This window comes from Rattus norvegicus, chromosome 13 (genome assembly GCF_036323735.1).
Source record: "Rattus norvegicus strain BN/NHsdMcwi chromosome 13, GRCr8, whole genome shotgun sequence".
NCBI lineage: Eukaryota > Metazoa > Chordata > Mammalia > Rodentia > Muridae > Rattus > Rattus norvegicus.
This window is the reverse complement of record NC_086031.1, coordinates 94,391,535-94,419,467: the sequence shown is the minus strand read 5'-3', so window position 1 is coordinate 94,419,467 and position 27,933 is coordinate 94,391,535. Positions and strand designations below refer to the sequence as shown.

At 40.3% G+C, this 27,933-nt stretch overlaps 1 protein-coding gene across 21 annotated transcripts in view; it reads right to left on the bottom strand.

Annotated features, from left to right (window-relative positions):
- The window catches only part of Cdc42bpa (CDC42 binding protein kinase alpha), a 220,323-nt gene that overhangs the window by 16,214 nt on the left and 176,176 nt on the right, over window positions 1-27,933 (bottom strand). For 7 of the 21 annotated variants that reach the window (XM_039090235.2, XM_063271959.1, XM_063271956.1 and 4 more), the window contains 11 exons: window positions 25,960-25,998; window positions 18,681-18,785; window positions 15,184-15,267; window positions 13,164-13,269; window positions 11,891-12,027; window positions 11,194-11,333; window positions 10,188-10,269; window positions 8,260-8,476; window positions 7,644-7,706; window positions 5,369-5,962; window positions 3,283-3,380 (listed from right to left, as the gene is read on the bottom strand). In XM_039090235.2, the coding sequence (XP_038946163.1) occupies window positions 3,283-3,380; window positions 5,369-5,962; window positions 7,644-7,706; window positions 8,260-8,476; window positions 10,188-10,269; window positions 11,194-11,333; window positions 11,891-12,027; window positions 13,164-13,269; window positions 15,184-15,267; window positions 18,681-18,785; window positions 25,960-25,998 (1,665 nt within the window). The remainder of the gene's footprint in view (window positions 1-3,282; window positions 3,381-5,368; window positions 5,963-7,643; window positions 7,707-8,259; window positions 8,477-10,187; window positions 10,270-11,193; window positions 11,334-11,890; window positions 12,028-13,163; window positions 13,270-15,183; window positions 15,268-18,680; window positions 18,786-25,959; window positions 25,999-27,933) is intronic. The other 14 variants (XM_039090251.2, XM_039090262.2, XM_039090245.2 and 11 more) reach the window with 4 other exon arrangements.

The following is a 27,933-nucleotide window of genomic DNA, read 5'->3' as shown; positions in this document are numbered from 1 at the left end:
CCTGTGTGGTAATTTGACTGTAATTGCCCCCTCCCCCAAGGCCCATAGGAAGTGGCTCTACTAGGAAGTATAGCCTTGTTGGGAGGAGGTGTGGCCTTACAGGATGGAGTCTGTCGCTTTGGAGGTAGGCTTTCAGAGATCTCCTAGTGCTCAAGCTCCACCCAGTGTGGGAGAGCCTTCTGCTAGCTGTGGGAGGAAGACAGTCTCCTGGATCCTCCAGCACCATGTCTGCCTGCCTCCTGCCATGATGACAATGGACTAATATGCCTCTGAAACTTATCTAAGGCAGCTCCAGTTAAATGTTGTCCTTTCTAAGAGTTGCCTTGCTCATGTTGTCGCTTCACAGCAATGAAACCCTAACTAAGACAGCCCGCAAGGGAAAGAATGAAGGGTGATAAACACAGTCATCTGGGCCATGTGAACATACATCAGTGATAAACCAATTTACCACAATTTATAAAATGATATGCTAGGGAAGATGTAGGTCAGAAAGAGTCTGTAGGTGATGCAGATGTGACTGTCATTTGTAGTAATGTTTTGGAAAAGAACATGGCACAACTGCATAAGGTTCCACAGCTGCAGCCCCTGTGTCTGAGCAATGCCACAGTGAGGCTGATGGGGTAAAGAGATTTCCCCACACCCTCATCAGGACATGTACAGAAATGCTGACAACAACAAGAATTAGAAGGAATGCTGTTAAATTTTTAAGCAGCTTGCTTCTCACCTGTTTAAATGCAGAGAGCCTAAGCCCAGTTTTGGAGTTTGTTTTAATCTGGGGGCTTTCCCTTGGTTGTGCTGCAGGGCTAAGAGTACATGCCTGCTGCTTGTCTAAGGTACGTCCTTAAGAGTGGAGAATTGTGTGCTTGGAGGTAACAAACTGGCCGAGGTACATCCTTTACTGTGATGTGATGGGCTAAGGATTTCTATGTAGCACCTGAACTTACCTTTCTTTACAGACTCTTCCCCCCATTATTAGAACAAAAATATGCTTGAAAAATTATTAGATCAAGTTGCCTTCTGTTTTTTCCTAATATGTAAAACATTTTCCTAAATAAATGATAGAAGAGTAAAAAAAAAAAAAAAAAAAAAAAGAAGGAGGAGGAGGAGGAATGCTGTCAACTGGATAATGGATCCAGTTCACTTAAAAGGTGGTTCTATAGTAGTGAAAAAAATAATCAGTGAACTGATGCATACAGAACAACATGTATGCATCTTTAAATGTCTTTTTTTTTTTTTTTTTTTTGGTTCTTTTTTTCGGAGCTGGGGACCGAACCGAGGGCCTTGCGCTTCCTAGGCAAGCGCTCTACCACTGAGCTAAATCCCCAGCCCCTCTTTAAATGTCTTAAATGAGCAAAGACAGCAAGGAAAAGGGTGGTAATTTCAACAGTTTAACAAATTGCAAAATGAAGGAAAACCGAATACTACTTTTCTTACTAATAGTTAAAATTTCCAAGTGCTCTATTCTAAGGCAAGCAGCAGGATACCAAGTGTACTGTCTTAGTTAGGGTCGTACTGCTGTGAGCAGACACCATGACCGATGTAAATTTTATAAAGGACATTTAATTGGGGATGGCTTGCAGGTTCAGAGGTTCAGTCCATTATCATCAAGGCGGGAGCATGGCAGCACCCAGGCAGGCATGGTGCAGGAGGAGCTGAGTTCTAAATCTTCACCCAAAGGAAGTCAGGAACAGACTGACAGACTGAGTATAGCATCCTCAGGCAGTTAGGAGGAGGGTCTACAAGTCCACTCCCACAGTGACACACTTCCTCCAACAGGCCACACCTTCTAATAGTGCCACTCCCTGGGCCTAGCATATGCAAACCATCGCAGACACCATCTGGGACAGCACTGGTCTTGAGGAGCCTGGGATACAGACAGTTCCTGTAGATGCCAGGATACTGGGGAGCTGCATTCTCAGGGAGGAGCAGAGCTCATAGGCTACTCTCTTTACAGGACACACACTTGCATACTGCAAAGGTTATATGACAAAAACGAAATAGAGAACTATGGCCAGCCCAAATTTACAAATTTGAGGACCATATTTTTGTTGCTTTATATAGAGTGGCAGTTTTATGAGTTTATACTATTAGTATGGCTTAAACTTGGGATATGGTTTTAATTCTCTTGGCTATCTTGTTTCACTTGTTTCTCTAATCTGACACTCAACTAATGACACACACACCACATACACCAAACACATCTACATAAAATGGCGATTAGCTTTCATTTCTACAAACAGTAATTCTGTACTTGTAAAATATTTGTTATGGAAATAGAAGTGTTAATGGAAAATATGTTGGATTAGGAGCATGAAAAATCACTATTAAATTATTAAGACACCTAAGCAGTTTTCTTTTCACATTTCTAGCCCATAAAAATCAAGGGATTCATCACCGGCTATTGGTGTACGCACAGGATACTCCCTCTAGGCTCCTTACCCAAAAGTGGAAGATGCTACACTGGCATTCTTGGTTGTAATGTGTTCTACTTGCTCCTCATCACTAGCAATCAGATTTTATATGGAGGAATTTAAATGCAATGAACATATTATGGTACTGGGATACCTATCATAAACTAACCAGCTTAGAATTAAGCCATTCTCAGAAAGACAAATACTGTTGGTTTTCTCTCCTACACACTTCTTAGGATTTATACAGATAGGTAAAACCACTTATGTATGTATGATATAAAAGTAGAAGCACTACTATTTAGGAAAACAAAGAGGAAGGAGAGTGTAGGAGACACAGGGTCCTGATGCTCACAGATAAACACAAGGGAAGAAGAGGTGGTTAACAGTCTGGCCACACTTACAGTGTCTGTATGACTGAGACAATGGACAGATCTCCTGCCCCCAAGACCCTTAATATGTCACACATACTTTACAAAAAACTTATTGATATATCATGCCTTAAACTTTATTGTGCACATGAGACTGAGTTACTTATCACCAGGAAGTTTTTTCTAAATTGTGCTGTGTTTGAATATGCCTAACTCAACTGTCCAGGGCCAGACTCCTGAAGTTTGAAGCAAAGTGGTTACGGAGTCACACTGAAGCAGACTTCCCTCTTGCCTCATGCAGACTGACACTCTGCTGGCCTTGGTGATCGCAGAGACCCTCACAGGAGGGAGGAGGTAGAAAAGGGAAGTAGTGGGGTTCTGGGTAGTAATGTACAATATATACTCATGAAATGTCCTTATGTAACACACTACCATGTACAATGAATTTCTGCAAGGCAAAACTTAAAACATGACGCTTGGTCCACATTTTAGTGTTTCATTACCTTCTTGAGAGGAAGCGTCTGTATCCATTCCATGGAGTTTACATCAAAGATATCAACTGCATTTTCACTGTAAATGGAGAGATATGGTGCATTGTAACCTGGGGGAAGGAAAGAAGGAAGGAAGGCACAGACTGCTGATTATTGTGAACCAGTAAACCCCAAACACTTTGAAAGATCCGCCCTAAGCAACTGGAGAGTGGCTTCTTTTCAAAACCCTACAGTTATTATATAAGAATAATGTTATATAAAAAAATATAATAAGAATATACAAGAAATACTTTTGAAGTGAACATCACATATCAAGAACTCATATGCCATATCTCAAATGATAAAGCCCAATCCTGAAGGAGTCAATGAACAAGAAATTTCATTGCACTTTAAAGAGTTGGGCTTTTAAAACCGTTAAACTGTTGCCAGGGAGACAAACATGCAATGTGTAGAAATGTTTACCTAAGTGTTCTATTCCAGAACAGAAAAGCAGAGATGCATGGCATGTGTATCTAGAGACATGTATGCTATAGACATGTGTTACCTGCAGCTGCATGACAAGAACAGATGCTCACTACATACGTGTGGAAGAAATAGCGACACAAGACAAGAGTAGGTGATTCACTCGAATGATGGCTACCAACTGGTTACTCACAGAAATGAGTTAGACGGTACAGCTCTACTTCACATTAGAATGTTCAGGGCTATCTAACCCAGCTTCAAAACAGAACTCATTTGCCCGTTATGTCACTGATAAAAATGTTCATTTCAGAAGAAGTAAAACACTGTAAATCATTAAATCTGGGTGGCCGGGTTAGAGGGTTTTGGCTATTCTTTTATTCCAGGTTTCCATGCTTTCTGTTATAAGCCTCACCGTCCTGGTCCACGTTCTCTCACTTGACTTTACTCAGATGCCCCATCCCTCACTGTTCCTGCTGCAGGGGGAGAGGTCCCCACCCCCTGCTCTGGCAGAAGTTTACTAAACTCTGAATTACACCCTCTTTGGGCCCTTCTGGAGCATTTTATTCTACTTTCTCTATTTTCCAAATAGTCCACATTTTCCTACTGATCCTCTAATGGCTCTTTCCTCCCAGCATTCAAACAGGCTCAAGAGGCTTCCATTACAAACAAAGCAATGTAAGACGACATTCTACGGTTCTGCCTGGAGTCTTCCCTATGCTGTGCGGGCAGACTGCATTGCATCTAATTCACTCTCGACTTCATCTCATACATACATACATAATATGTGTTCAATAGTGATTATTATTCCGTGATAAAGTATTAAATGCTATAGTAATACTTTAATATTTACAGAAAAAGTGGAATAAGTAAATTTAAATCTATGTATAAACCTTGTGGTGGGTTGAATATGGAACAGCGAGTGGCCCTATTTGGAGGTGTGGTCCTGTTGGAGTAGGTGTGTCACTGTGGGTGTGGGCTTAAGACCCTCATCCTAGCTATCTGGAAGCCAGCCTTCTCCTAGCAGCCTTCAGATGAAGAGGTAGAACTCTCAGCTCCTCCTACACCATGCCTGCCTGGACTCTGCCATGCTCCTGCCTTGATGATAATGGACTGAACCTCTGAACCTGAAGGCCAGCCTCAATTAAATACTGTCCATTATAAGAGTTACCTTGGCCACGGTGTCTGTTCACCCCAGTAAAACCCTAACTAAGACAACCTATAAAATATAAAACGGAGTAACAATTCTAACAAAGGCTATGATCTGCCTTCTGAGAACTGGCTAAAATGTTTACGTAGTAACTTCCCAGCAGGAGCCTATGTGCTACTGCTACTTAAAGACACCATACTTGGGGAACAGTGAAGAGGACAATTTGGGATTATCTCAAAACACAACACCGTGGAGACTAGAAATGTATCCCAGTAGATTTTCCACGGAAGGATTAGTTTTACTTACAAGCATTTAATGCTGACCCTGTTTGCCTAGGTTTACAATATATGGTTATTTATATAAGCAGCAGATTAGTACTTGGGGAAGACCTTAAGAATGATTTAAAAACAAGCTGTTAGTAAAAGTGATTATATTTAAAGTAAGTGGAAAAGCAAAAGAGAAGAAGACAGACAAGAGAGAGAATCTTACAACAGGAGGAAGGATTTGCTGGCCACATCAGTTCCTGCTGTCTAGATCTTCGGCCCTGGCAGTCCGTGTATATCCCAATGCTGCTAAAACACAGCAAATACTCTTTGTTGGAGATCTCAACGGCACAGATAGCATCCATTGGTTGGTGTGTAATGAATGCCAGTGTGTGGTCATTTGAATGGAGCATATTGCATGGACTTCCTTCCCCATTCAGGGGGTATCTGAGAAATCCTGACTGGAATCCCACACAGAGATGTTCACTGAAGATGGCCATCCACTGGACATTACATGGGACTTGAATCTCCTTAAACTTCCTGTGCCTGGTCTTGCTTTGGAACAGTTCATAGCAGAGGACCTGTCTTTTCATGGCCACACACAGGCAGGACAGAGCTCCATGGCGCACCTTCCCAGCAGCTATGGTTTGACACCCTTTAGTCTCTGCCAGTTTATAAAAATCCGTCTCTCGCCCATCCAAAGCTGACATAGGGAAAAGTCGGACGTGGCGATTTCGGCCTGAGATCACAGCAACAAGCTGGTCACTTGGAATGAGTTCAATCTGATGAATTTTCTTATTATCACCAACTCTAATAATCTCTACAGGAAGAAACAACAACATTAAATACAACGCAGTTGTATTAATTGTATCTAAATTAAACCTCAAAGCATAACAACCCAACCCATACTAAAGACACAAAAGCACAAAAGTAACAGACGTCAGAAACCACAGTGAGAAAGAGAAGATAATCAAACCATTATCGGATCATGTAACCCACGGATAGCTGGTATTAAGTTCAGCTTGACTGTCTGTCAAGGCAGGAAATCCCTGTGTAGAAGCATGTGTGTGCTTCAGTTTGTCTTTTGGTATGAAGATCTAGGAACTTCACTCTGAAGTTTTTAAATTTTAAATTTTGAAATTTTAAAATCTAAGTAACTGTGCAACCTTGTTTCTCTTAGGTATTTCTTTCTAAGTTTTATTTTATGTGTGTGGGTGTTCTGTGTAAATGTGTTTGTGAGTCACTTGCATGCCTGTGTCTATAGAAGCCAGAAGGAGGCATCAGATTCCCTGGAACATAATGACCGATGGTGTGAGTTACCACGTGGGAGCTGGGAACTGAACCCCTGGTCCTCTGCAAGAAAGCCAGCTCTTCACAGTCGAGTCGCCTCTCTAGCACCACTTCTTCAGGTAGTTCTTGTGTGTACATGTGGCCATGTGTGCATGGACAAGTATGTAGTCACCAGAAATCAACCTAGGGTGCTCGTTCTTGGGAGCTGTCTGCCTTGAGGGTTGTTTTGTTTATTTTGTTTTTTCGTTTTTTTTTTTTTAAATTAAAATTTAAATTGTGTATGTGTGTGGGTACATGTTACAGCATGGGTATACTGGTCAGAGGACAATGTTGTTGAGTCACTTTTCTTCTTCCACCTTTATGTGGGTCCCAGGGATCAAGCTCAGGTCACCAGGCTTGCTTGGCACCTTCCTGTGCTGAGTTACTAAGTCATGCTCTCTCACTGGGACCTGAGGTTTGATAATCCGCTTAGGGAGGCTGGCCAGTGCTAACAGGAGTCCATCCATCTGTCTCTGCCTTCCCCATGCTCTGATCACAAGCACACACACATCCATCTTTTTATGTGGGTTCTGGGAATCAAAAGGGTAAGTGCTTCACTAACTGATGGATCTTCCTACCTTTCTCAAACTCATCAAGTTTAAATGAACTGCTTTCTCAAGATCTAACCTGATATAATGACAGAACTTACGATATTATGTTTATGAATTGCAAACTTAATTGGTTTTGCTTTATTTCGCTCAGTACTTAATTTCCCCCTCGGGAGCTAAAAACCCATTATACCCAACCACAGGGATTTCAGACATGGCTTCTTAAAGCTTTTCTGTGCTGTCTTCAGGCACAGTGGAAATGCTCAATGACAGGGGAGGGGTAACACACGTCTGAAGCTTTAGGGATAATAGAATTGAGCGAATCTTTTGACTTCAAGCCGGCTGTAGTGGCACACACCTTTAATACCACTGCTAGGGAGGAAGAAATAGGCAGATCTGTGAGTTTAGCCAGCCTGGTCTACAGGGTGAGTTCTAGGACAACTAGAGTGAAACCCTGTCTCAAAAGAGCAAAAAAGAGAAAGAAAGCCAGAATTTTTTTGATTTAAAAAATATAAAATTATATCTAGAAATTTTTGTAACAGAATCCTGCTCCGAAAGCCTAGGTTCAGGAGTTTTCTAATATATAATTTCTGGTTATTCTGGAGTAACTGGGCTTTCTCTTACCATCTTTAGTGACATGCACAACAAATAATCCTTCTTCATTTCCCAAAGCTACCCGCTCATGATCTGTTTAAGACACAAACATTTTCATCAGATTAGAACTATCAATTAAAAATCTGCTTTAGTACCTATCAAAAGAAGTAAATACTTATTCAATAATGATAAAGTAAATGACCTAGTTTGCTAGTGTCCCAGACACCATCCCTTCTAGGAACACATGAAAGGTGTCAGACTCCCACTCACTAAGCTTCCCGTTGCTCTCTAGAAAGCCGGAGAAGGGGGCCATGCACTTCAGAGCAGAGTGAAAGGGAAACACCCACCCATGGGAGCTGCTGTCTGTGGGTGGCTGGCTGAGCAGACATGATTTCAAACTCCTTAGTTACACATTATAAAGAAGCCTGCCCTCTAGGCACTAAGTTGTTCCAATCCCAGTGAAGAGCATCCATGGGACAGCTTTGACTTTCAGCACTGGTGCACTTCAGGAAGCGAATACACTTCCACAGTGCTAACCCCGCCAGCCTGACACAGGCCTTCTTCATCCCACAGACACCTGCACATCATCCCAGAAGGTAGGTCAGTAAACAGCTGTGACAATATGAGCAGTGCTGTGGAGTCCTACCTATGATTGCCGCGGCCTGCGTTGTTTTAATGAGGGGTAGAGTGCTGTCGTAAGCCTCTTTGGGGACATACACTGAGCGGTCTCTGAACTTGTTTTTCTTCAGAACCTTGTGGAGTTCACTCAGCACTCCCACCCACTTACTCCTCTCAGTCTCGCTGTCGGCTAGCATCAGGATGGAACATTTGTCACTAGGTGCTGAGAGCTGGGAGGCTGTGACCTACAACAATTTAACAGTCACAATATGAGAAGACAGACATCTTTATGCTAGTCTCAGGAGTATGGTCATTGGCTTAGCACTCAGCAGTAAAATGAGCATTTATAAAATCATCTCTGTAGCACACTTCAGTTACACTGAGTGAAAGTGTCTCACTGTAACCCTACAATTCAAACAGCAGGAGGTGATGCAAGTCAAATGTTACTATCATCTCATGCTCTGTGTTACATAATGCCATCAAAATACACAGGAATGCACAGATACTAATTTAATAACTGACACAAAATTATCAAGTACCAGTGAGAAAAGTCATTTACAAGTATTAACTCATTTAATCCTCTTAACAGCTTCATGAGGCAACAACTATGATACAATGTAAGTGTATAGATGAGAATCCATGATAAAGGGGAAGTTAGTAATCTCTCCGGGGCATAGAGCTAGAGCATGTCTCAATGCTCTGAAACATTACATCGGACTGCTCTGAAGGTCTTCGTGCCCCCTCACGACCTTCCACAGAAGACTAGATACTAGAAACAGTATGCAAATAAAGTTTACAAGTCCATCGGAGCACTTTTAAGCTATTATTTATGTAATATACACATATATTACATATACATGTCTACAGAGACCCTTTATATACTTACATATGCTCTAAACACCAGTGACAACACAATTCTACTGCAAATTAGTTGCAGGTAAGTGAACCTTTACAGGTTCCCTTGATAGCTAGGGGGGGAATAAACAGCTGTGGCCTAGGTTTAATCTTTGACCTTCCTTAGATGTAAGATTCATAGACAAATAGAAGTAGGAGAGTTGTAACAACAGAATAGTTTTATAAATTTATACTGTTTAAACTCACCAAAATGACCACTAACAATTATTTGTATGCGATTATGGGGGGGGTGGGGAGAGGAAAGAAAAGGAAAAGGGAGGAAGGGAGGGAGGAGGGGAGAGAAGAGGGAGAGAGAGGAGAATTGACACAGCCAGGCAGCACCAAAGTTGCAGATCAAGAGAAAGATTCTTCTGCACATTCCTGCCCCAGGCGAGCTGGATGCAGCACAGGGGCAACAGTGAGCAGCACAGAATAGTGACAACGAACACTGTTCACGCTTTGGAATATTGTTCTAAAGAAGTAGACAACTGAAACACAATTTTACAATGAAAGTTTTACAGAGACCAAATTTTGTTTTTAATTTGAGAAACTGCCATTTGGTAATATTTATTTGAAAGTTAGCTGGGACTCAAAAATATTATAGAACATGAAGAATACTTTAGAAACATTGATATATTCTATAAGTCTCAGCACAATTTTGTATTCATGTGAATACTGGATTATGATTTATATAGAGTAGCAAAATATACTCATTAAAAACAAGTAATTAGGTGCTGGAGAGTTGGCTCAGTGGATAAAGCACACGCTGCACAAACCTGAGGGTCAGAGCTTGGAGCCCCAGAACCCAGGTAAAAGCTAGGTGGGGTTGTCTGTTGTCCTTGAGCTCCTGAGGTAGAGTCCGGGACAGCTGGGGCAAGCTGGCTGGCTAAACTACTACAGCTATGAGCAGCAGGCTCAGTGAGACTCCATCTCAGCAAACAATGTGGAGAGCAATCAAGGAAGATATCTGATGCCACCATCTGGCCTTCACGGGCATGTGCACACAAACGCATGTGCACAAAACCCAAAGTATGTAGGTGTTCAAGTCATTCACAGACTTACTCTAAATATACAGGGAATATCTTTTCGACTTGCATGAATAACATCAGAAGCCAAGACTGAACTCACGGAAAATTCTTCATCTCTGAAATAAAAGTTAAACATTTAAGGTTATTACATGTTTCTGTGTGTGTATGGTTTTGCTTATATACCCAACTAACATATATGAAACAATCCTCAAAGTTTGACTGTACAAACACCCAAGCTCAACTTAAAACAAGACGAAAAACCAAAACACAAGAATATATACACACACGTGTGTGTGTGTGTGTGTGTGTGTGTGTGTGTGTGTGAGAGAGTTGTAACGGACAGTTTGGCTGTTGTCCACATCACCCTTAAGCGTGTGGGCTAAGGAGCTGCCCTTCGCTAGCTCCCCACGTGTCATTCAGTCCGTCAGCAGGTTTGCCAACCATCTTTGCTGATTCCCCCTTGGTGTTCCCTGTGCTTCAGTCACCACTAGGCACCCCGGAGACTTGCATTCTGAGCGATGGCTACATCTGAATAGGAGTCATGTGGGACCCATCAGTCAGGAGCAATGGCTGAAGCTGCAGGAGAAAACAAACCCTCCAGGAGAGTGCCCGAAGTTCCAGGAAAAGGAGGGAGGTGTTGAGGGGCACTTGGACAATGGTGCTAGGCAATCACAGACTCTTAGGTGTTTGCCGCTTTAGTATGTTGTCCAGGGGCTGCTGGGAGAGTTACCCCTTCACTTACACCAGTCACCTGGCGGTTACAGACAATGACTTGAAAAGCACCTAGTTAGTTCTCTTTTACTACATAACTAGTCTTTTAGACCCCAACTTTGACTTATAGTTTTACGTACTCGATACATAAACCAACTTGACCTAGAACCACCCCTAACTTCTGACTGTCTAATATGTAGCTATAGGGCACAATCTAAAAACTGACACAAAATTAGATTATTTTACCAAAACGTAGTAATCTAAAAGAAAGACCATGAATCTTGGCTGCACGCTGCCTTGACACATTTGCCTTTGTTCCTTGGGCTTACCTCATGTCGATCACTTGACTAATGACGGAGCTGGGCTGCGATGCTTTTCCCTCCGCGATATCATAAAGAAACAGTTTGAAGTCACAGACCACAGCCAGTGCTCTCTGCCACCCTTTCTTCACTCCCGCCGGCTTAGGGATCTTAGTTCCGTCCCAGTCAGACAGACAGACAGACAAAACTCAAATGAAAATGATGGTGAGCTTCAGGTGACATCTGACGGCTGTGCACACCTATCCTGGGTCTGCTCGCTAGTTGATAAGGCAGCATGTGTGACATGAGCCAACAGTAAGGGAAGTGGGGACACCGCTTTCCTGGCAGCTTCTGCAGGCTCTGAACTGACAACTCACTAAAATGCAGGTAATTCATGGCTTCTTAGAGAAGAAGGCAAATGTGGCTATAAAATGAAATCGACACTCAGGTCACACTGTACATGTTACTCAGGCTGGCGAGCCGATAGCTCCATGGTTCCTAACTTACACCTCAACCACATTCTACCTCTAAGGCAAGACCAGAGCCCGAACACTCCTTTATGATGATGTCAACATTTGCAAGAGACAGAAAGCACAGAACATCTGTGATATTTTAGAATGCATTTCCATGCAATCATGACTCTAGTTAACACATTAGTTAAACGAGTTTGATTCATTACAATTCCCCTCAAGCACTGTCTTACTGAGTGAGGAACAGAGGTGCTTACCCGGACATGGCCCTCATACGCTGTCCCTACTCCCTTCTGGGGGTCTATACCGAGTGGGCCTTTAGTTTGCTCAGGAGGAACTGGGCAAGTGGTCGGGGCTTTGTTCACACAAGTTATATGACATGAGAACCCACAGACTGTTGGAGGGGAAAAAAGACACGATTTAGATAAATTCATTTTAACAATAGCAAAGTTCACTGGCACTAGTTGCATGCACGGTGCTATGCTAGACAAATGCTTTTTTTTTTCTACTTTATTTTAAATAAACAGTTTTTTACTAGAGAAAACAAATCCAGTTGCTTGCCATTCAGAAGTTCATTGAGAAGTAGTAAATATTTGTATTGTCTATATTAGCATTCTCTTTAATGTTAATGATCGGAGTGAGAACCAAATAGATAAAAACCAAGACCACAACTGCAACCTTGTAAGCATCATGGCTGACTTAATGCATGATTCCTACAGAAGAGCTCCCTGGAGAGTTTTTCCAGCTCTTTATTCTACTACACCTTGTTACCAGCCCTGAAATTTCTTTGCAAGAGTTACTAACATACATTCAGCTACTTAACGCTCTATCAGCAGAGTTTAATCAGTCTATGTGTGGTGCTCATGCATGCATGTATGTTTGTTTGCATGTTCAGTGTGTGACAACGTGGGATCCAAGGTAGATGTCAGGTGTCTTCCTCCATCTGCCATTCCCCACTTGACTTTGAGTCCAGCCTCTCATAGAACCTGGAGCTCAACAGTTCAGCTGGTCCAGCATGCTGGTACCCTCAAGCCTCTCCTATTTCTACCTCCTGAGGGTTGGGATCACAGCCAGCCACTGGCTTTGATATGTGTGCTGGAGACCCAGCCAGACTCTGGCCCTTCTGCTCTGTGGTAAGCACTCATTTACTAAGCCGTGTATCCAGCAGCCTTTACCAATCATCTGAAAACGCGTGTTTCGGTGGCTATAAAGGTCTACACAGAGGGAAAATTTGGCGTTGCAGTCTACATGCTCTCATTATAGGAGGGTAAGAGTTAACTCCACTGAGCATTTTCTTTCTTTTTTTTTTTTTGGTTCTTTTTTTCGGAGCTGGGGACCGAACCCAGGGCCTTGCGCTTCCTAGGCAAGCGCTCTAACCACTGAGCTAAATCCCCAACCCCGAGCATTTTCTATCATCTCTGTCACACACTTCTTGCTCAGTCACATCTTGGCAGCCGTGATGGAAGTCAACCCCATGGTCTGCTTAGAGCCCGAGGGCACTAGCCATCTTTTCCTGGCTGCTGTTCTTACCTTCGCAGGAACAGCCCTGTCTTATCAAACCGACCATCAAGGAGGTACACTGATGGCACTTGGTAGGGGCAGTGAAAGACTTCACGAAAAACTGATGAGTCTTGCGCTGCAAAAATACATGACATGAGTCAGTCCTTACACTTCTCACTGCACATCCACATGAACTGCGGCTCCTCATGCACCAGAGGCAACCTCACGCGTACTGCACAGACTCATACTTTCAGCTTCAAGTTTATTTTATTTTATGAATTTTTCTTGAATATAACTGTGTTTCTAATTGCATTTGATATTTCAGGACTCTTTTTTTTTTTCTTAAAAACAAAAGTTGGCTCTTTTCTGCCAGTCTCTGCTAGCCGTCTATTTAAGGCTTTCTACTTCTTCCTCAGTTACTGACAGAAATGAGAAACTCTCATCTTTTGTATCTTGGACTGTCTGATCTAGAATTTAGTTTAGCTTATGTTTCAGAAATATTTTAGCTTCAGTTTTCTCCTGAATTCTTTATAATTTCAAATCTTCCTTTCCCCCACATCTTTAAAAATACTATATTATTGTGGAGGAGGGGAGTACAGGTGCCACAGGACTCGTGTGGACAGGGGATCAGATCTTCTGGCACCTTACTGAGGCAGCGTCTTGGTCTCTCTGCTGCTGTGCTGTGTACTCCAGGCCACATGGTGCTTGAGCCTCCAGTCTCCAGGCTCTGCCTACCACTGGCCCTAGAGTGCTAAGACTACAGACACATGCACCACGGCATCTGGCCTTTTTCCCTGGGGAAGAGTACAGGCAATCAGGCTGCACAGCAAACCCCTCCATGGAGGAGCCACAGCTCAAACCCATGTTTCATTTCTGAGCTTTCCTATCTCCAGCTGGTTGTTACTCCAGTTCCTATCATCTAAACAAGCACAAGTTTTTGTTGACAATGAAAGTTTTGAGCATGTTTTAAGTGTTTTCTTGCATTTTTTACTGAAGCTTTTCATCTCTAATTTGAAGAAAATTTAGGCCATTATTTCTTTTTAAAGATTTGTTTTTATTGAGTTTGTATGTCACTGCATATGTCAAGTGTCCTGGAAATGAGAAGAGGGGTCAGAACTCTGGAGATAGAGTTATGGTAGCTGTGAGCTGCCCGACACAGATGCTGAGAAGAGCAAGATGAGAAGCCTCAGAGCCGGGACTCCAGACCTTTCCCATCCCCTTAATCCCACCTCTCTCCTACTAAAGGCCTACTGTATTATACGATGCTGGCAGCATTCCTGTCCTATAGCTTCCGTTCAGATTCTTCACCTCACTGCTAGCTGACACATCATTCTACTCTATCATTAAAGCCTTTTATGGACCACTTCAGTAGTTACAGCCTATGGTGAGTACTGCTAGATTACTTTTCTTATCACCGCTTTAATCTTGTCTGACACCGCCTGTGTCGGTAAGGATATTTATTATGTTAATTTTAACTTCATACTCTGTCTGGCCTCATGGAATGGCATGTAGTGATTCTTTTGTTTAGCACATGTTCTTTCATGCTTTTTAAAATTAGTTCTCAGAGCTGCTAACCTCTCCCATTTGTGATTTACTCACAGTTTATGTTCTGAGGAAGAAGCATTGGTCTTCCAGTTTCTAGAATTTCTTCTCATGGTTTACACAATGGGCTCATCTTCATGACTTGTCATATACAATGCCCTAGTCGAGGGGCATCCGCCTGCATTTTTTACTGAGCATTTCTCATTCTTAGTGTTTGATTAAACTTGGATTCATCTTCTCTAACAAGGGACCTCAACTTAATGCTTTTATCAGGTAACAAAATGAGGGGTTCCTGGAGGGTTCCTCTAATTGGCTTTAAAACAGAATTTAAGAACTGAATACTGAATATGCCCCCCCCCCCCAACATTCAGAATGCCATTTATAGTCATTATGGAATTGGTTTTCTTCCCAAGTTTTTATTTTATAACTTTGAGGAAATCAGCAACAAAACTCACAGTGAATATCCAAAGTAGAAGAAATTCAACTCTCATGTTTTGGAACCAAGTACCTTAGGTGGAAAACCAGCTGAAGCTGGGCATCCCTTTTTCCTTAAAGTTGGTGTGTGAACTGGAAGCGGAGCAGAGTCTGCAATCTGAATCCCGGGAAAGAGGAGACGAATGTCATGAGACAGTCATGTTACTGAGAAAACAGCTAGAGCGGGATCAGAGTAAACAAAACCAGTAACACAACAGAAGGCTTTCAGACCTGTGATCTCCCTGACCGTCAGGCTTCCACAGAACTGCAGTTTCAATCTCAGTTCACGATATTTACAAGCGAACTATTTTCTCAATTATAATCATTTTAATTTTGAAATTTAAAAATAAATTAAAAAATGAAATTCACACAAGAAAACAAGAATCACAGCATATAACGTAAAGTGGAGGTATTCTCACATTCATTTGAATTTATCACACTGATCCTTAAAGTACCTGAATATTTAGCAAGATTGGTGATAACATTTAGAAGACTAGTATCTTAAACAACTTTGTATTGAGTATGAGTTTGTGTGTGCATGCATGGTGTGCATGTATGAGTTAGATGAACACATGTGGGAGTCAGAGGGCGACTTGGTGAAGTTACTTCTCTCCTATACGTACCTGGAACCATAAGTTCCACATTCCTGGAGACAAAGTTCGGGTTTGCCCAGCAAGTAAAATACATGTTAAGCCATCTAAGATTTCCATATTTATAACATATATTATGCATATGGAGTGTAATTATATAGATTTGAATACATGGAGATTAGTGGGATTTTTGTACATAAATTAACTTTAAATAAAGGGGTTAATTTCATATTATTGGAATCATGAATTTAATTTGTTTAGTTATAAGCCATATTTTTACTGTAAGTGGAATGAAGTCTACTTTATGAAGTATTATATAAGATGTCTCTTTGAATAAAAAGAACCAGTGATTTATTGGAAGTTAATGTAGGGGAAGAGGCTTAATTTGCAAAGTAAAAAATAAAAAAGACACTAACTTTGTTTTAGGATGCTAAGAAAGCACACAAGGAAAACAACTTAAGCCTTGTATAAAGTTACAGAATACTAAACTATTAAGAGAAATTTAGGTAGTACTCTGCTTCTAACCATAACCCCCAAAACTACCATATATAAACTATAATCCTGATATGGAATTTGACTGAATGTCTGTTTTCTGTGAATTGTGAGTTTATATTCAACTTAAAATTTGCTTTTGAACAGCTTGAAAATGTATTAAGCCCAACCTATAATTTAACATTTGAAAGATAAATATAAAAGATAAGGGCGGAATAATGAAAAAGTTTATGCAAAAGACAATAAAACACAATAGCAAGCAAAGCTGTCGGTATAGGGCCACAGCAAGTCCTTGAGAGTCACTGACATTAAAGACTCAAAGATAAAAGATCAACAAGGCCTATAACAACTGCACTCAACTGGATCTCACTCACACACAACACGAAATTTAGGGCACCAGAACAAATCAACAAGCAACACAGAGCACATCGAAGGCAATGGAACTCTACTGAAGAGGAAAGAAATAATGCCTGTGTGTTGCATGTTCACAGGTGGGAATGCCCAGTGTCAGGAAGACGCCAATTTCCCACATGCAGATATTTAATTCAATTCTAATAAAGAGTCACATAGACTTTGACATGCTAACAGTAGAAGTAGTAATCAAACTAAAGGGTCAAGAAGGAAAAGCAGACAGTGGCTACGCGTGGCACCCTAAATCAAGTACCAGAACTGTTTCAGGGCTGCAGTGACGAAGACAACGTAGGCTCGGTGCAAGAGTAAGCACAGGACCGGGAGGCCATGACAGACCCGAGCATGCAGAGAAGAAACAGTGCTGCTGGGGTGAAACAGACAGACTCAGTTGTTTACATGGGGAAAGTGTTAGGATCCCGCTTCCCACTCCACGTAGCAATACATTTCAGTTTGTAAAGTCTTAAATATGTAAAAGCAGTAATTTAAAACTTTAGAAGAGAACATGGAAGAAAAATATTTTCATAAAGAAAAACTACTTTAAAAACCACAAAAAGCAGAAGCCATACAGAAAAAAATTGATAAAGCTGACCAAAAATTTTGAAAAACAAAAAGATAACACAAAACTTAAAAATTATCCTCAGAATGGAAGAAAATGCTTGCAACCAACAGTCCATATTCAGACTTAAAAAGAACATTAAACAAAACAGTAAATTAACAGAACAAATGGACAAAGAATACCAATAGACAAATCATTAATAGCCAATGAACACATAAAACAATGCTAAATACCATCAGAAAAGGGAGAAACCCAAGTTGATACAAAAATACAGAAATGCTCCTTCACAACCATTCAATTAGGATGAAGTCAGTATTTGATTGAAGCAAGGGTTGGCAGGGAGGTGGGGACATCCCCATATACTGCTGGGGTGTGGGTGATAAAAATGGACCCAAGCACTGTAGAAAACAATATGGGAAGATCTAGCCAGTTAAGATTTAAGGCATGCACAAAATACAACTCCTTTGACTCACACTGCCCACTCGCAAAACACAAACACTAGGATCATCACCCCTCAGCGCTAACTAGCAAAGGGCTGGAAGCAGTGCATGTCTCCCACACCAGAATGTTTATACACTGTGAGAGCTGTGCGGTTTGTTACGGCAGTTCTTCTTACTACTGTTTTATAAAGTTCTAAATCACAGTTGATTTCCCAAAAGAAAACAAACAAAACAAAACAAAACAAAAAATGGGAAGAAATGTGTCCCAGACCCAGTGCAATCCACAGAGATGATGTCAATATGTCACTCTCCCTAGTGGCAACTAATGACCATTACCCAACACCTTTGGCTTAAAGCTTATATAGAAGATAGAATCAACACACTAAACGCACAGCCTTCAATGTGCAAGTAGTTCAGAATGGCAGGGAGTCTGTGGGTGAGAAAACTAACCAATGGTCTGCTTAAAGTAACTGCTTGACATAAATTATTAACATTGTATGTTTGACTCCGAAAAGGCATGGTTTAGTCTGAGTGAGCGCCCACGGCTAAGTAGTTAGAATGCACTATCTCGCAGCCACAGTTGTTCAGTTGTTACAGCAGTAACATTTCAGTTCTAAGCTATGTTTATGATGCAATGATTAGTTATATCATGGCTTATTAAACTGATTAGAAGAATTAAAGGGCATAAATCAAGAATGGCACTTTCACTGCCATATGCCTACAGTTTGTATCTAATAATGCTAATGTTTCCATAAATTTTGAATGTAATTTTTACATAAGCAGCTCTAAAAACTACCTTTACCTATCTATCTATCTATCTATCTATCTATCTATCTATCTATCTATCTATCTATCTATTTTTGCCTATTTTATGTGAGTGGTAATTTTCTATCTCTCTCTGTATTATCAAAATGTAACGACATCTAATGAACCATAACTTATCATACAATGTACTTAATTAGGCAGAGTTCACTTATAATTTCAGTTCCCTTTCCTGAACCCGAGTGTACAGTCGTGGAGCAAAGCCGCTCCAGGGAGGCACCTTAACTGGCTCAGCTTCACTAGGTGTGGAAGGAGATGTGGGCCTTTGCTGGATGTAAAGCTTGACGCTCGGATTCCGTATGTAAGTGTTGTCAACGGGCTCAGTCTAGGAAAATAAGTCAGCAAGAAAAAAAACCCAAGAAATCACTTTTTAACAACATGTAACTCTTAAGACATAATCATGACAACAGTTCTTGAGGAAGGTTAACGAACTCGGGGAGGCATTATGCAAAGCACTAATTTTACTACATTTTGTTAAAGACGGGGAGCTGCTCTAATCTGGCAGCTGCATGAACATTACGGGTGAGTAGTGACAAACTTTAGGAATGGCCTCCATGGGCAATGGGCACAGGCAGGCATTCCAACAGTTAACCAAAGCCCCAGCCCCAAGCTTGCTGTTCATCTCTTACCGTGCGTTACTGGCTGACCGCGTACATCTGCACTCCATGTAAAACACTTATATTTCACACACGAGAGTCATACATGTGAGAAAAGAGTACTTTTCAGAGATTAATGCTATAGATTATACCTGATTTTTGTCCTAGACAGTGAAATTCAGTTCTTTTCAAGGTATTAATTGAAAGGAAAAGGAATGTAGTATGAGCTTTGCGCTTGTCATTAATGTCTATCTTCTTGTTTTACGACAGAAGAAATACTGCAGTCAGATGCGCCCTGTGAAAGGTAGGTACTCCTCGAAACTGGGTTAAAAGTTAGCATGAAACATATTCATAGGCAATCTGTTCCTTCTGGCAACTTTCAAAGTTCCTAGGATTGAGTTTGAAGAAGATAATTTGGTGATCTGTTTTGAATGTAGTATGTGACAAACCACACTGTTCTAAAGAAGGACTAAACTACTTTCTCATTATGACTATGGTTGCTCCTGGGGAGGAGACATCATGATAGCCAATGTACCCGCTTCTAAATCACAACTGATGAAAGATTTAAGTGCAGACATGAGCATATGAATTACAAAGTGGATCAGAACACATAGTAACGTGACAAAGGCCCTTGCATATAGGGCTAAGTGAACAAAGAAAACCTCTGAAAACGCTAGGTTGAATGGGAAGTGATCAAGACTAGAGAGATCAGGAGTAGGTTCCCGGACATTAACTTTCCAGCTCCCTTTCCATGCCGATCAGGGTTCTGAGTACTTGGACTCCATGACTAAGTATACAAATAACTTCCTCAATTTGGGACTATTAGCGCATGTACAGTTAGATTAGAGTACTGTGGTGGATAGTTTTAAAATTCAACTTGCTATAACGAGTGATCGTGGGCGAGAGCCTCAGTGAAGATTTATCTAGATCAGTGGCCTATGGGCTTATCAATGAGAAATCCCTTTGATTGTTGTGATATAGGAAGACTCAGCCCACTTCGTGCAGCGCCATTTTCTAGGCAGGGTGTCTTGGACTGTGTAGGACAATAGCAACCTACATGAGAGCAAGCAGGCATCATGAGTGCACTATCCTCTCTGCTTTGACTATGGATGTGGAATGATGGAAGCTCTGTGACTTCCCTGAAACAATGGAGGAGATTCGTGAGCCAACTAAATCCTTTCCTCTATTGCTTTTGATCAGGTGCTGGTTTTAGCCTTTGGTTTTTGTTTATTTTTTAAATCACAAAACCAAGAATGAAGCCAGAATAAGAACTTCTGGAATTGTGATATGCTCATATACAACAGTCGACTTCTGGTCAGTATGGAGAATTGTTACAATCTGGTAACTTTGCAGGAGTTACAGACTAGGAAGGCAAACACCAGGGGCAGCCCTCTATGGGTGTAGTCACCAAGGCCTCTGAGGGTAGCGGGCACAGGCCACCAAATAGTCCATGAGGTAAGGACGTGGTGAAAACAACCAACACAGTTACCAATCAACTTAAGTCTTTCGATTTTAGGTTTTAAAAACTGGAACTGCTGAGGGATACCAATCACCAGCTCTGTATGCACAGCACAGACGATTCCACAAATGGGTGCGCTTTCAGAAGTTGGAAGTCAGGCCTGAATCTAACTCATCATTGCAAGGCCAGCCCTCTATGTTCTAGCAAGGTGCTGACACGACAGAAACATTCAATGCAGGAAGAAATCACAGAGGCCAAGTTATAATCTTTTTTGACTGTGAACAGGAAGAGGAGAGTAAAAGAGTCTCAAGACAAATTTTCCCCATTCATAACTTTATTTGGGGGCAGCTAAGGAGAAGGTAATTAAATTATATTATTAATGAAATAAAACGGGAATGTTTCTCACTTCCTACATTTTCCTCATGCTATTATCTATTTAATTATAAAAACTGCGAGGTAAAGAGGCAGCTCAGGATACTTTACGATAAGAACCTAAAATGGACTCAATCACACAAGTTGTTATGGAGTGTCCAGGTGGAAGATTTGTTACACATTGAAAACTGCACTATTTTAAGAATAAGTTCATTTGTTTTATTTATTTATTTATTTATTTATTTATTTATTTATTTATTTATTTATTTATTTATTGAGCTGTTATGAAAGCCTGGAGCCCTAATACTCAACATTAAGACAAAAAATCCTGGTTACAAGGTAATTTTGTGAACAGGAATAAATAGTTCAAATGACTTTTACCTCAAGGTCTTGTGACTTTACAAGCGATCTCTACAGTCAAGGGCAGATAGCTTGTGTTTTTCACTAATACTGACCAAATTTTAGGGCAGGCCCACTCTCTGAGTTGAGGGAACGTGGGCTGACGGAAGTGAGCACAGTGCTATACTGTCCAGCCCCACAACCAGAGCAGCCGCACCGCCTTCTGCACGTGTGGGTGACCAGGAGTTGCTATCACAACACTGGCAGATTACTAAGCGGGTTCTCTGTTCTATCGCCCAAACCTGAGTCAGGCGGTAGAGCATCCGTCAGCGTGTTTATGATCCATACCATGTGACACGGCCATGAGTGAGCCACCAGGGAAGAGACAGGCCGCTATCAGCTCCATCTGCCACCGCTAATTCAGAACTTGTGAACCCTTTAACAGAAATCTTTTCCTTTTGAAGAATTTCTGCCACATATTAATTTGTTCTTTCTTAACACCTTTCACTAATTAGTGTCAATGAAAAGAGAACAAAAATGAGAAAATAAAAATGACTTTCTTAGCTGTATCACGTAGACCCAGGCTATATTGAAAAATACAGTAATACTTTAGAATGACAAACCAGTGTTAGCTATAATAAAACAGAACAACAAAAATCACTGTGTGTGCTTTTTAGAGCTGTATGCTCTTAAACTAAAACTCAATTTCACTAAAAAATCAAATTAGTTTTCTTTCACAAAGAAACTAAGTAGCTACATTACAGTGGAATTCTGAACTGGCATCAAGCAGGAATATTAAAAATTCCAACTATATTCTTTTCAATAACATTCTGATTTAAAAAAAAAAACTACAGAGTTTAAAATTACCACTCTACTTTTCTATGTGTAGTTCTAATAAATGCAAGAAACAAAAAACATAATTAAACATGAAAACACTCATGGCAAAAAATTTTTGAATATCAAACTCAAAACAAAGTTCTAGGTCCTTTAAGAGATTCTATTAAGAGCAGAAGCTAAGGAAATACGGACACTGCACTGTCACACCATCTCGGGACTGTGCCAGTATGAATATTCTCTAAACACAGCTTAACAAGGCACAAGGAAAACACGCCACAAACGCTCCTCACTGGGGCACTAATCACCACCAACAAGACTGTGGTTGTCCTTTTAAATTACAATTAATACAGTTATATCCAATCCTTACCATGTATTTGTAATTAATGGTTTACTCTTGCTATTAAAGCACTTACTAAAATTTCAGGATATTGATTAACTAGACCTGAATTAAAGATGCCTATGACTGATTCTATGATTAATTGATAATAATTCATATATATAAACATGAATGACATTTTACACAGAGCACTCTAAAAACTTTTAGAAATGTAATCATCATTTCTGTATTTAACCCATGGACACTACTGAAGATACTATAGCAGTAAGTCTAAGTGGTAATCCAGTTACTAATGTAGTAAAACCCAATAAATACGATATACAATCGAGCAGAGCTATAGCAATTTAATAGTTATCTTGATAATTATAAAAACCACAACAAAAAGGTAAATAGTTAAAAAGCAACACATAATATTAGTGAGTGGAGTATTCTGATATTGTTCAAAGACAGACCTTGGAAGCAAATCTTAATCTAACATCGTAAAAAATTTACTCAATATTTAAAAATTATAATCCACTGAGGAAGAGTACTTTTATAAAAATAATTTTTTTATTTTTGTTAACTCATTTTCTCTAAGGAAACATATTTTAATGACTTATTCTAATGAGTAGGAACTAAGACATTTACTATATTGCCAGTTTTGTTTATGTTCTCCTAGTTCAAATATATATATATGTGTGTGTGTGTGTGTGTATAATAAAAAGTCAAATATTGTGATTTTTGTTCATAATGAATGACGGGGTCATGCAAGGAGTTCACAATGGTCCCTGAATGTATTAAGATTTTTCTAGCAAATTATCCTCACAATATACTTTTAAAGTACTGTAATAAACAAAAGCATTTTCTTCCAGGACCAGGCGACTGTCTGACGTTCAGATGACTTCACCAAGAACTCCTCCCACTACACAGCATAACTCTGCAATAAGCAAGAACTAGGACAGTCACTGTGACTGCAGCATCTTGACATCATCACCAGATGGCCAGTCACTGGGGCAACAGTCCTTGCAGTACATGCAACTTGTTTTCAAGTTAAAAAAAAAGGCTGATATTTAATATAGATAATCAATTATAATTTAGTAAAAACAGCTTGCATCTAATATACTGCTTGCATCAGGAACTATGATTTGAAATAAAATTTTTTTAAAAATCAAATTTGTTTTTAGCTAAAAGTGTTCTTGAAATAAAGAAGCTAGTGTTCAAAACACAAAACTTTTAGTGAAATAGTTATTTCCATTAACTGAGATTATGACCAACCTCTAGTATTATAGAAGTTATTATCTTATTTGGAAAATAGTAAATTTAATATTGTATTATCATTTAACAAGTAAAAATTACTTATTAGTTAGTTACATTATTTTTGGAAATCCTTTATGGAAATCTCTCCTACAGTTATTTTCAGTATACTGACGTGAATGTGGACTCTAGAGAATTATACACTAGGAAAAGTAACAGGAAACTAAGCTCTACATGGGCTCTTTATGGTCTGCTCCAAGTTCTAAAGGAACAATCTCAAAGGAGACAGTCTGTTCCTTTCAGCATTAGAAGAATCAGATGGCACTCTCTCCAGTCATTTGCATCCATTCACTAGCAATACTATCTATAACATTTTCTTATAGTACACCTAATGTACTATTTGATAGAACTTTAAGTCTTCAACCTGCAAATGAGGCTTAACAGCATAGAAATAGCCAACTCTAGGATGTTTACCTATTTCTGTGATATTTCACGGGAAAGAATTTTAAGTTTACAAAAGCATTTAACAATCTAAAAACATGGTGTATATATATGAAATCATATGTCAAATAGACTCAAAGCCACAATTAGGAACAGTAAGCATTTGTGTCCTACAGAAATAACAATGTTACAACCGTGTCCCAGAGACTACCTTACAAAGCCACCAAAAAGCTCCCAGGAAACTACTGGGTGATTTACACTTCTCCAGTTATGTCCTTATGAACATATTGCTTCACAAATTAAGGGAAAAGAAGTCAGCTACTAAGCCAAGGAGGAACTGAAGGATCTGGGAAAGGAGATAATCAAGACTACCATAGTGGCAGGAAAATAACTGTAGGTGGTTCAGGTTCACAGGTGCTGGATAATGGCAGCTTATTTAGATGCTGTCATATAAAGATACAGGATTAGGAGTAGAAACCAGAGAGCAGTCACTTCCCTCAATATTTTTTCTTATTTCTTGAGTCAAGGAAATGTTCTAGGTGACCAAATCTCTCACAATGTACACGGCTAACTAATCAGATATAACTAATAATAAAATCAACAATCTTTCTGAATTATAACCTTATTAAAAACAAGCTGTCATAAATTCATTCATTCCACAGGCTGATAATTCAAATCTAGTGCAGGTGAGCAGAGAAATGCCAGCCTTCCCATTACAAAACGGTTACCATATATCAAGACTAAGCTGATAGATATGAGTATCTAATGGTTTAACGCTATAAATTTCAAAATAATCAGGACATCTGTAGAAGCAGAAATCTTTTATAAACCTCTGCTAATAGAGGGCATATGAACTCCTAGACCCACTGAGAACAACACTGACAGCTGAAGGGTCTTGCTCATTATTGACAGTGGTCTAAAATCATCTGTAACGCTAGCACTACTCATGCTTGTGTGACAACAACCCTTCATTACTTCAGAAAGAACACAAGAACCAACAGCCATCCTACTACCTCTCGTGTCCAACAAGAAGTACTTCATCTCCAACCTTCCATCTCTAGGAACTTTGGAAAAAAGGTGTTTGCTAATCATCAAGTTGACAGGTGAAAGTTACAATTTTTATCTCCCAACAAATGTCCTTTAGTGCTATTTAACACTGCACATAAAACCAGTTAAGCATCTTGGTAGTGCGTGTGGCAGGTGCTGGGACAGAGGCTGCTTCATTCTGATTCCCCACCTGGGGCATATCAGAGCCACACAGGGCCTGAGAGGTGGCCAAACACTTTGAGGTCCAGAAGCACGGAACTAGCATTGGTAATGGAAGATGTTTTCTGTGTTAATAATGTATAGAAAGACATCTTTTTAAACCTTGAAATTAGGTTACAAAAAATTGTTATTAAAATTATTTTCCTAAATCTATACTGTGTAAGATATTTAGGGAGATTCCTTTGACATCCATTAAAAACCTACCTCACAATTTCTCCAGAACTGATCTATGTAAAGTCCAGTCCACAAGGTCTACAAATGGCCTGGACACTCCACAAATTTGTGTGTATCAGATTTTCTCTGAGAAATTAATTTATCTTGTATTTGAATAACGTAGAAAGCACACTTTAAAAAGGTATTTTACTATTTTCGTGGCTCATTTGTATAAATTTATATGAAGAACATTCCTAAAGCTCTGCTGCCAAAGCCAGAATGGAGGGAAAGAGAGACACGGAGGAGAGAGGAGAGAGGCGAGGGGAGGAGTGGCGGCAAGAGCAGCAGCACATGCATGCAGTGGTGCAATGACACATGGAGCATGCTCAGGGCTCTGCAGCCGAAGGACAAGGACAAGAGACAGGCAGAAGGCATTGGGACAGCACACAGTGCGAGAGTCTCTTACACGTCTGCCTTTGCCAGCTGGAGTACAGGACGGAGAGCGCTTCAACAGAGAGAGAACACCACGTTACATACTCATAGGACAGGCTCCAGGCCTCTGAACCAACATACAGCATACAGACAGATGTACAACACCACTGTTTAGATACATTCAAGTACACTTACATCCAGGAAAAGCTGCAGGATAAAAACAGTAAGGAAACAACTGCTCAGATGTGGTCTAAGGCTGAAGTTTACATTATACACACAGTGACCCACATGGCGGCATCCCATCAAGTCGTGAACAACAGTTAAGTCTATTTAATTTTGAGTTACTGTTTGCAATCACTTAATAAAGCTTCTTTGAACCATAGTAAAACACACAGACACACACGCACTCTCACACGCACTCTCACACACACACTCACACACACACACATTCACACACTCACACACATTCACACACACAAATTCACACACTCACACACACATTCACACACTCACACACACACACAAACACTCTCACACACACACACCCACTCACCCACACACACACACACCCATAATTATATAATTAAGCAGCTTTGGTTTAAACATTTATAAACACACCAACTCCTACTCTTCAAAGGTGACTTTTAAATGCTCAGAGCTGGATTAGGAATCATCAGCACCGAGCAGAGTAAAACAAAAGCACTGTTCTATACTGTCCACCTAGACAACATTTTCAAACCTTGAGGTTGGCTATGTGAAAGTGTAGGACTTGGATCACATAGATCGCTATGAGAACGATGGTGAATTCAAGACACTAGCGAAGGGAAGAAGCACGACTCAGTTTAATATGCTGAAGCATTTCAGTAAGATTTCGATTGAGGCTAAAATTTATGCTTAAACTCTGCTGAAATAACTCATTTCTTGTTTGAGAGAATATGAGAAAGAAAAGCAGTATGAGGTAAACAGACAGCCGCATTATGGATCCAGAACCTTTCTCCATGTCTGAAATTCAGATACTAGAACTTTAATTTCTATTTGTCCTCATCTGGTTGGCTACATAGAAAGTGAGGCTGGGCCTCGTGTGAACTCACCAGGATCAGGGATATGTATAGAGCTAAGTGAAACGGGAAGATAGAAGAAATATGGATTTACACAGAAGAGATTGTTATTTTTTTCTACTCCAATTTAATATGGGAAATGCCTTTCCTACAGCTCTTGTCATGGTGTCCTCTATTTCATTAAAAATGAACCCAACCTCTCTTTATGTGTCTTGAAGAATGCCACACAAATCCTTTCTCTATACTTGCCATTTTTCCCCCAAAGATGAAAACCCTAAAAGCCGCTCTTGCTAAGGCCATCCTTACAAACAGGAAGGTGAGATAAACAGAGGCTTAGACCACTGCACTCGATGTTTTCTAGGGTTCTTTGAAGTCCATACTGTGTGCAAGCAGCTTAGACAGCCATCCTCATCCATCACAGCTACAGAACTCTGAGCACACCCTGCCTGAGTCTTCTCCTTCCTGGGGAGTAAAATGATGGGAATTACATAAACTCCTTCCCTGTGCCAAAGCTACTCCTACAGAGTAACCACACAGCTTGACTTAAGGCACCCTGCTCTTCCCATCTCACCATCCTGACAAAAAAAAATCCAGCATTCATATGAATTGTGAATAAACAGAAAAAACAATCTCAGGAAAAATGGTGAATAGGAGACTAGTTCCATGTTCTAAACAATGAAATGATAATTTTAATAGCCCAAATCAAAGAATAAAAGTAGGAGAAGCACAGAAGGTAAACGTGGAGGGAGGACTTCCAGTAGCAAAACCGAGATCTCTGAAGGGAACTCTGGACATGTATGTAGGGAGGAACTGAGAAGACTGATGGCATGTAGACACAACACCAAATTATACCTGTAATTCCTCTGTCCTAAATGTGAAGGGTCCGGCTGCAACTAAGCGTCAGTCCTTTGACATTCTTTTTTGTAGCAATAACAGAAGAGAGAAGAGGG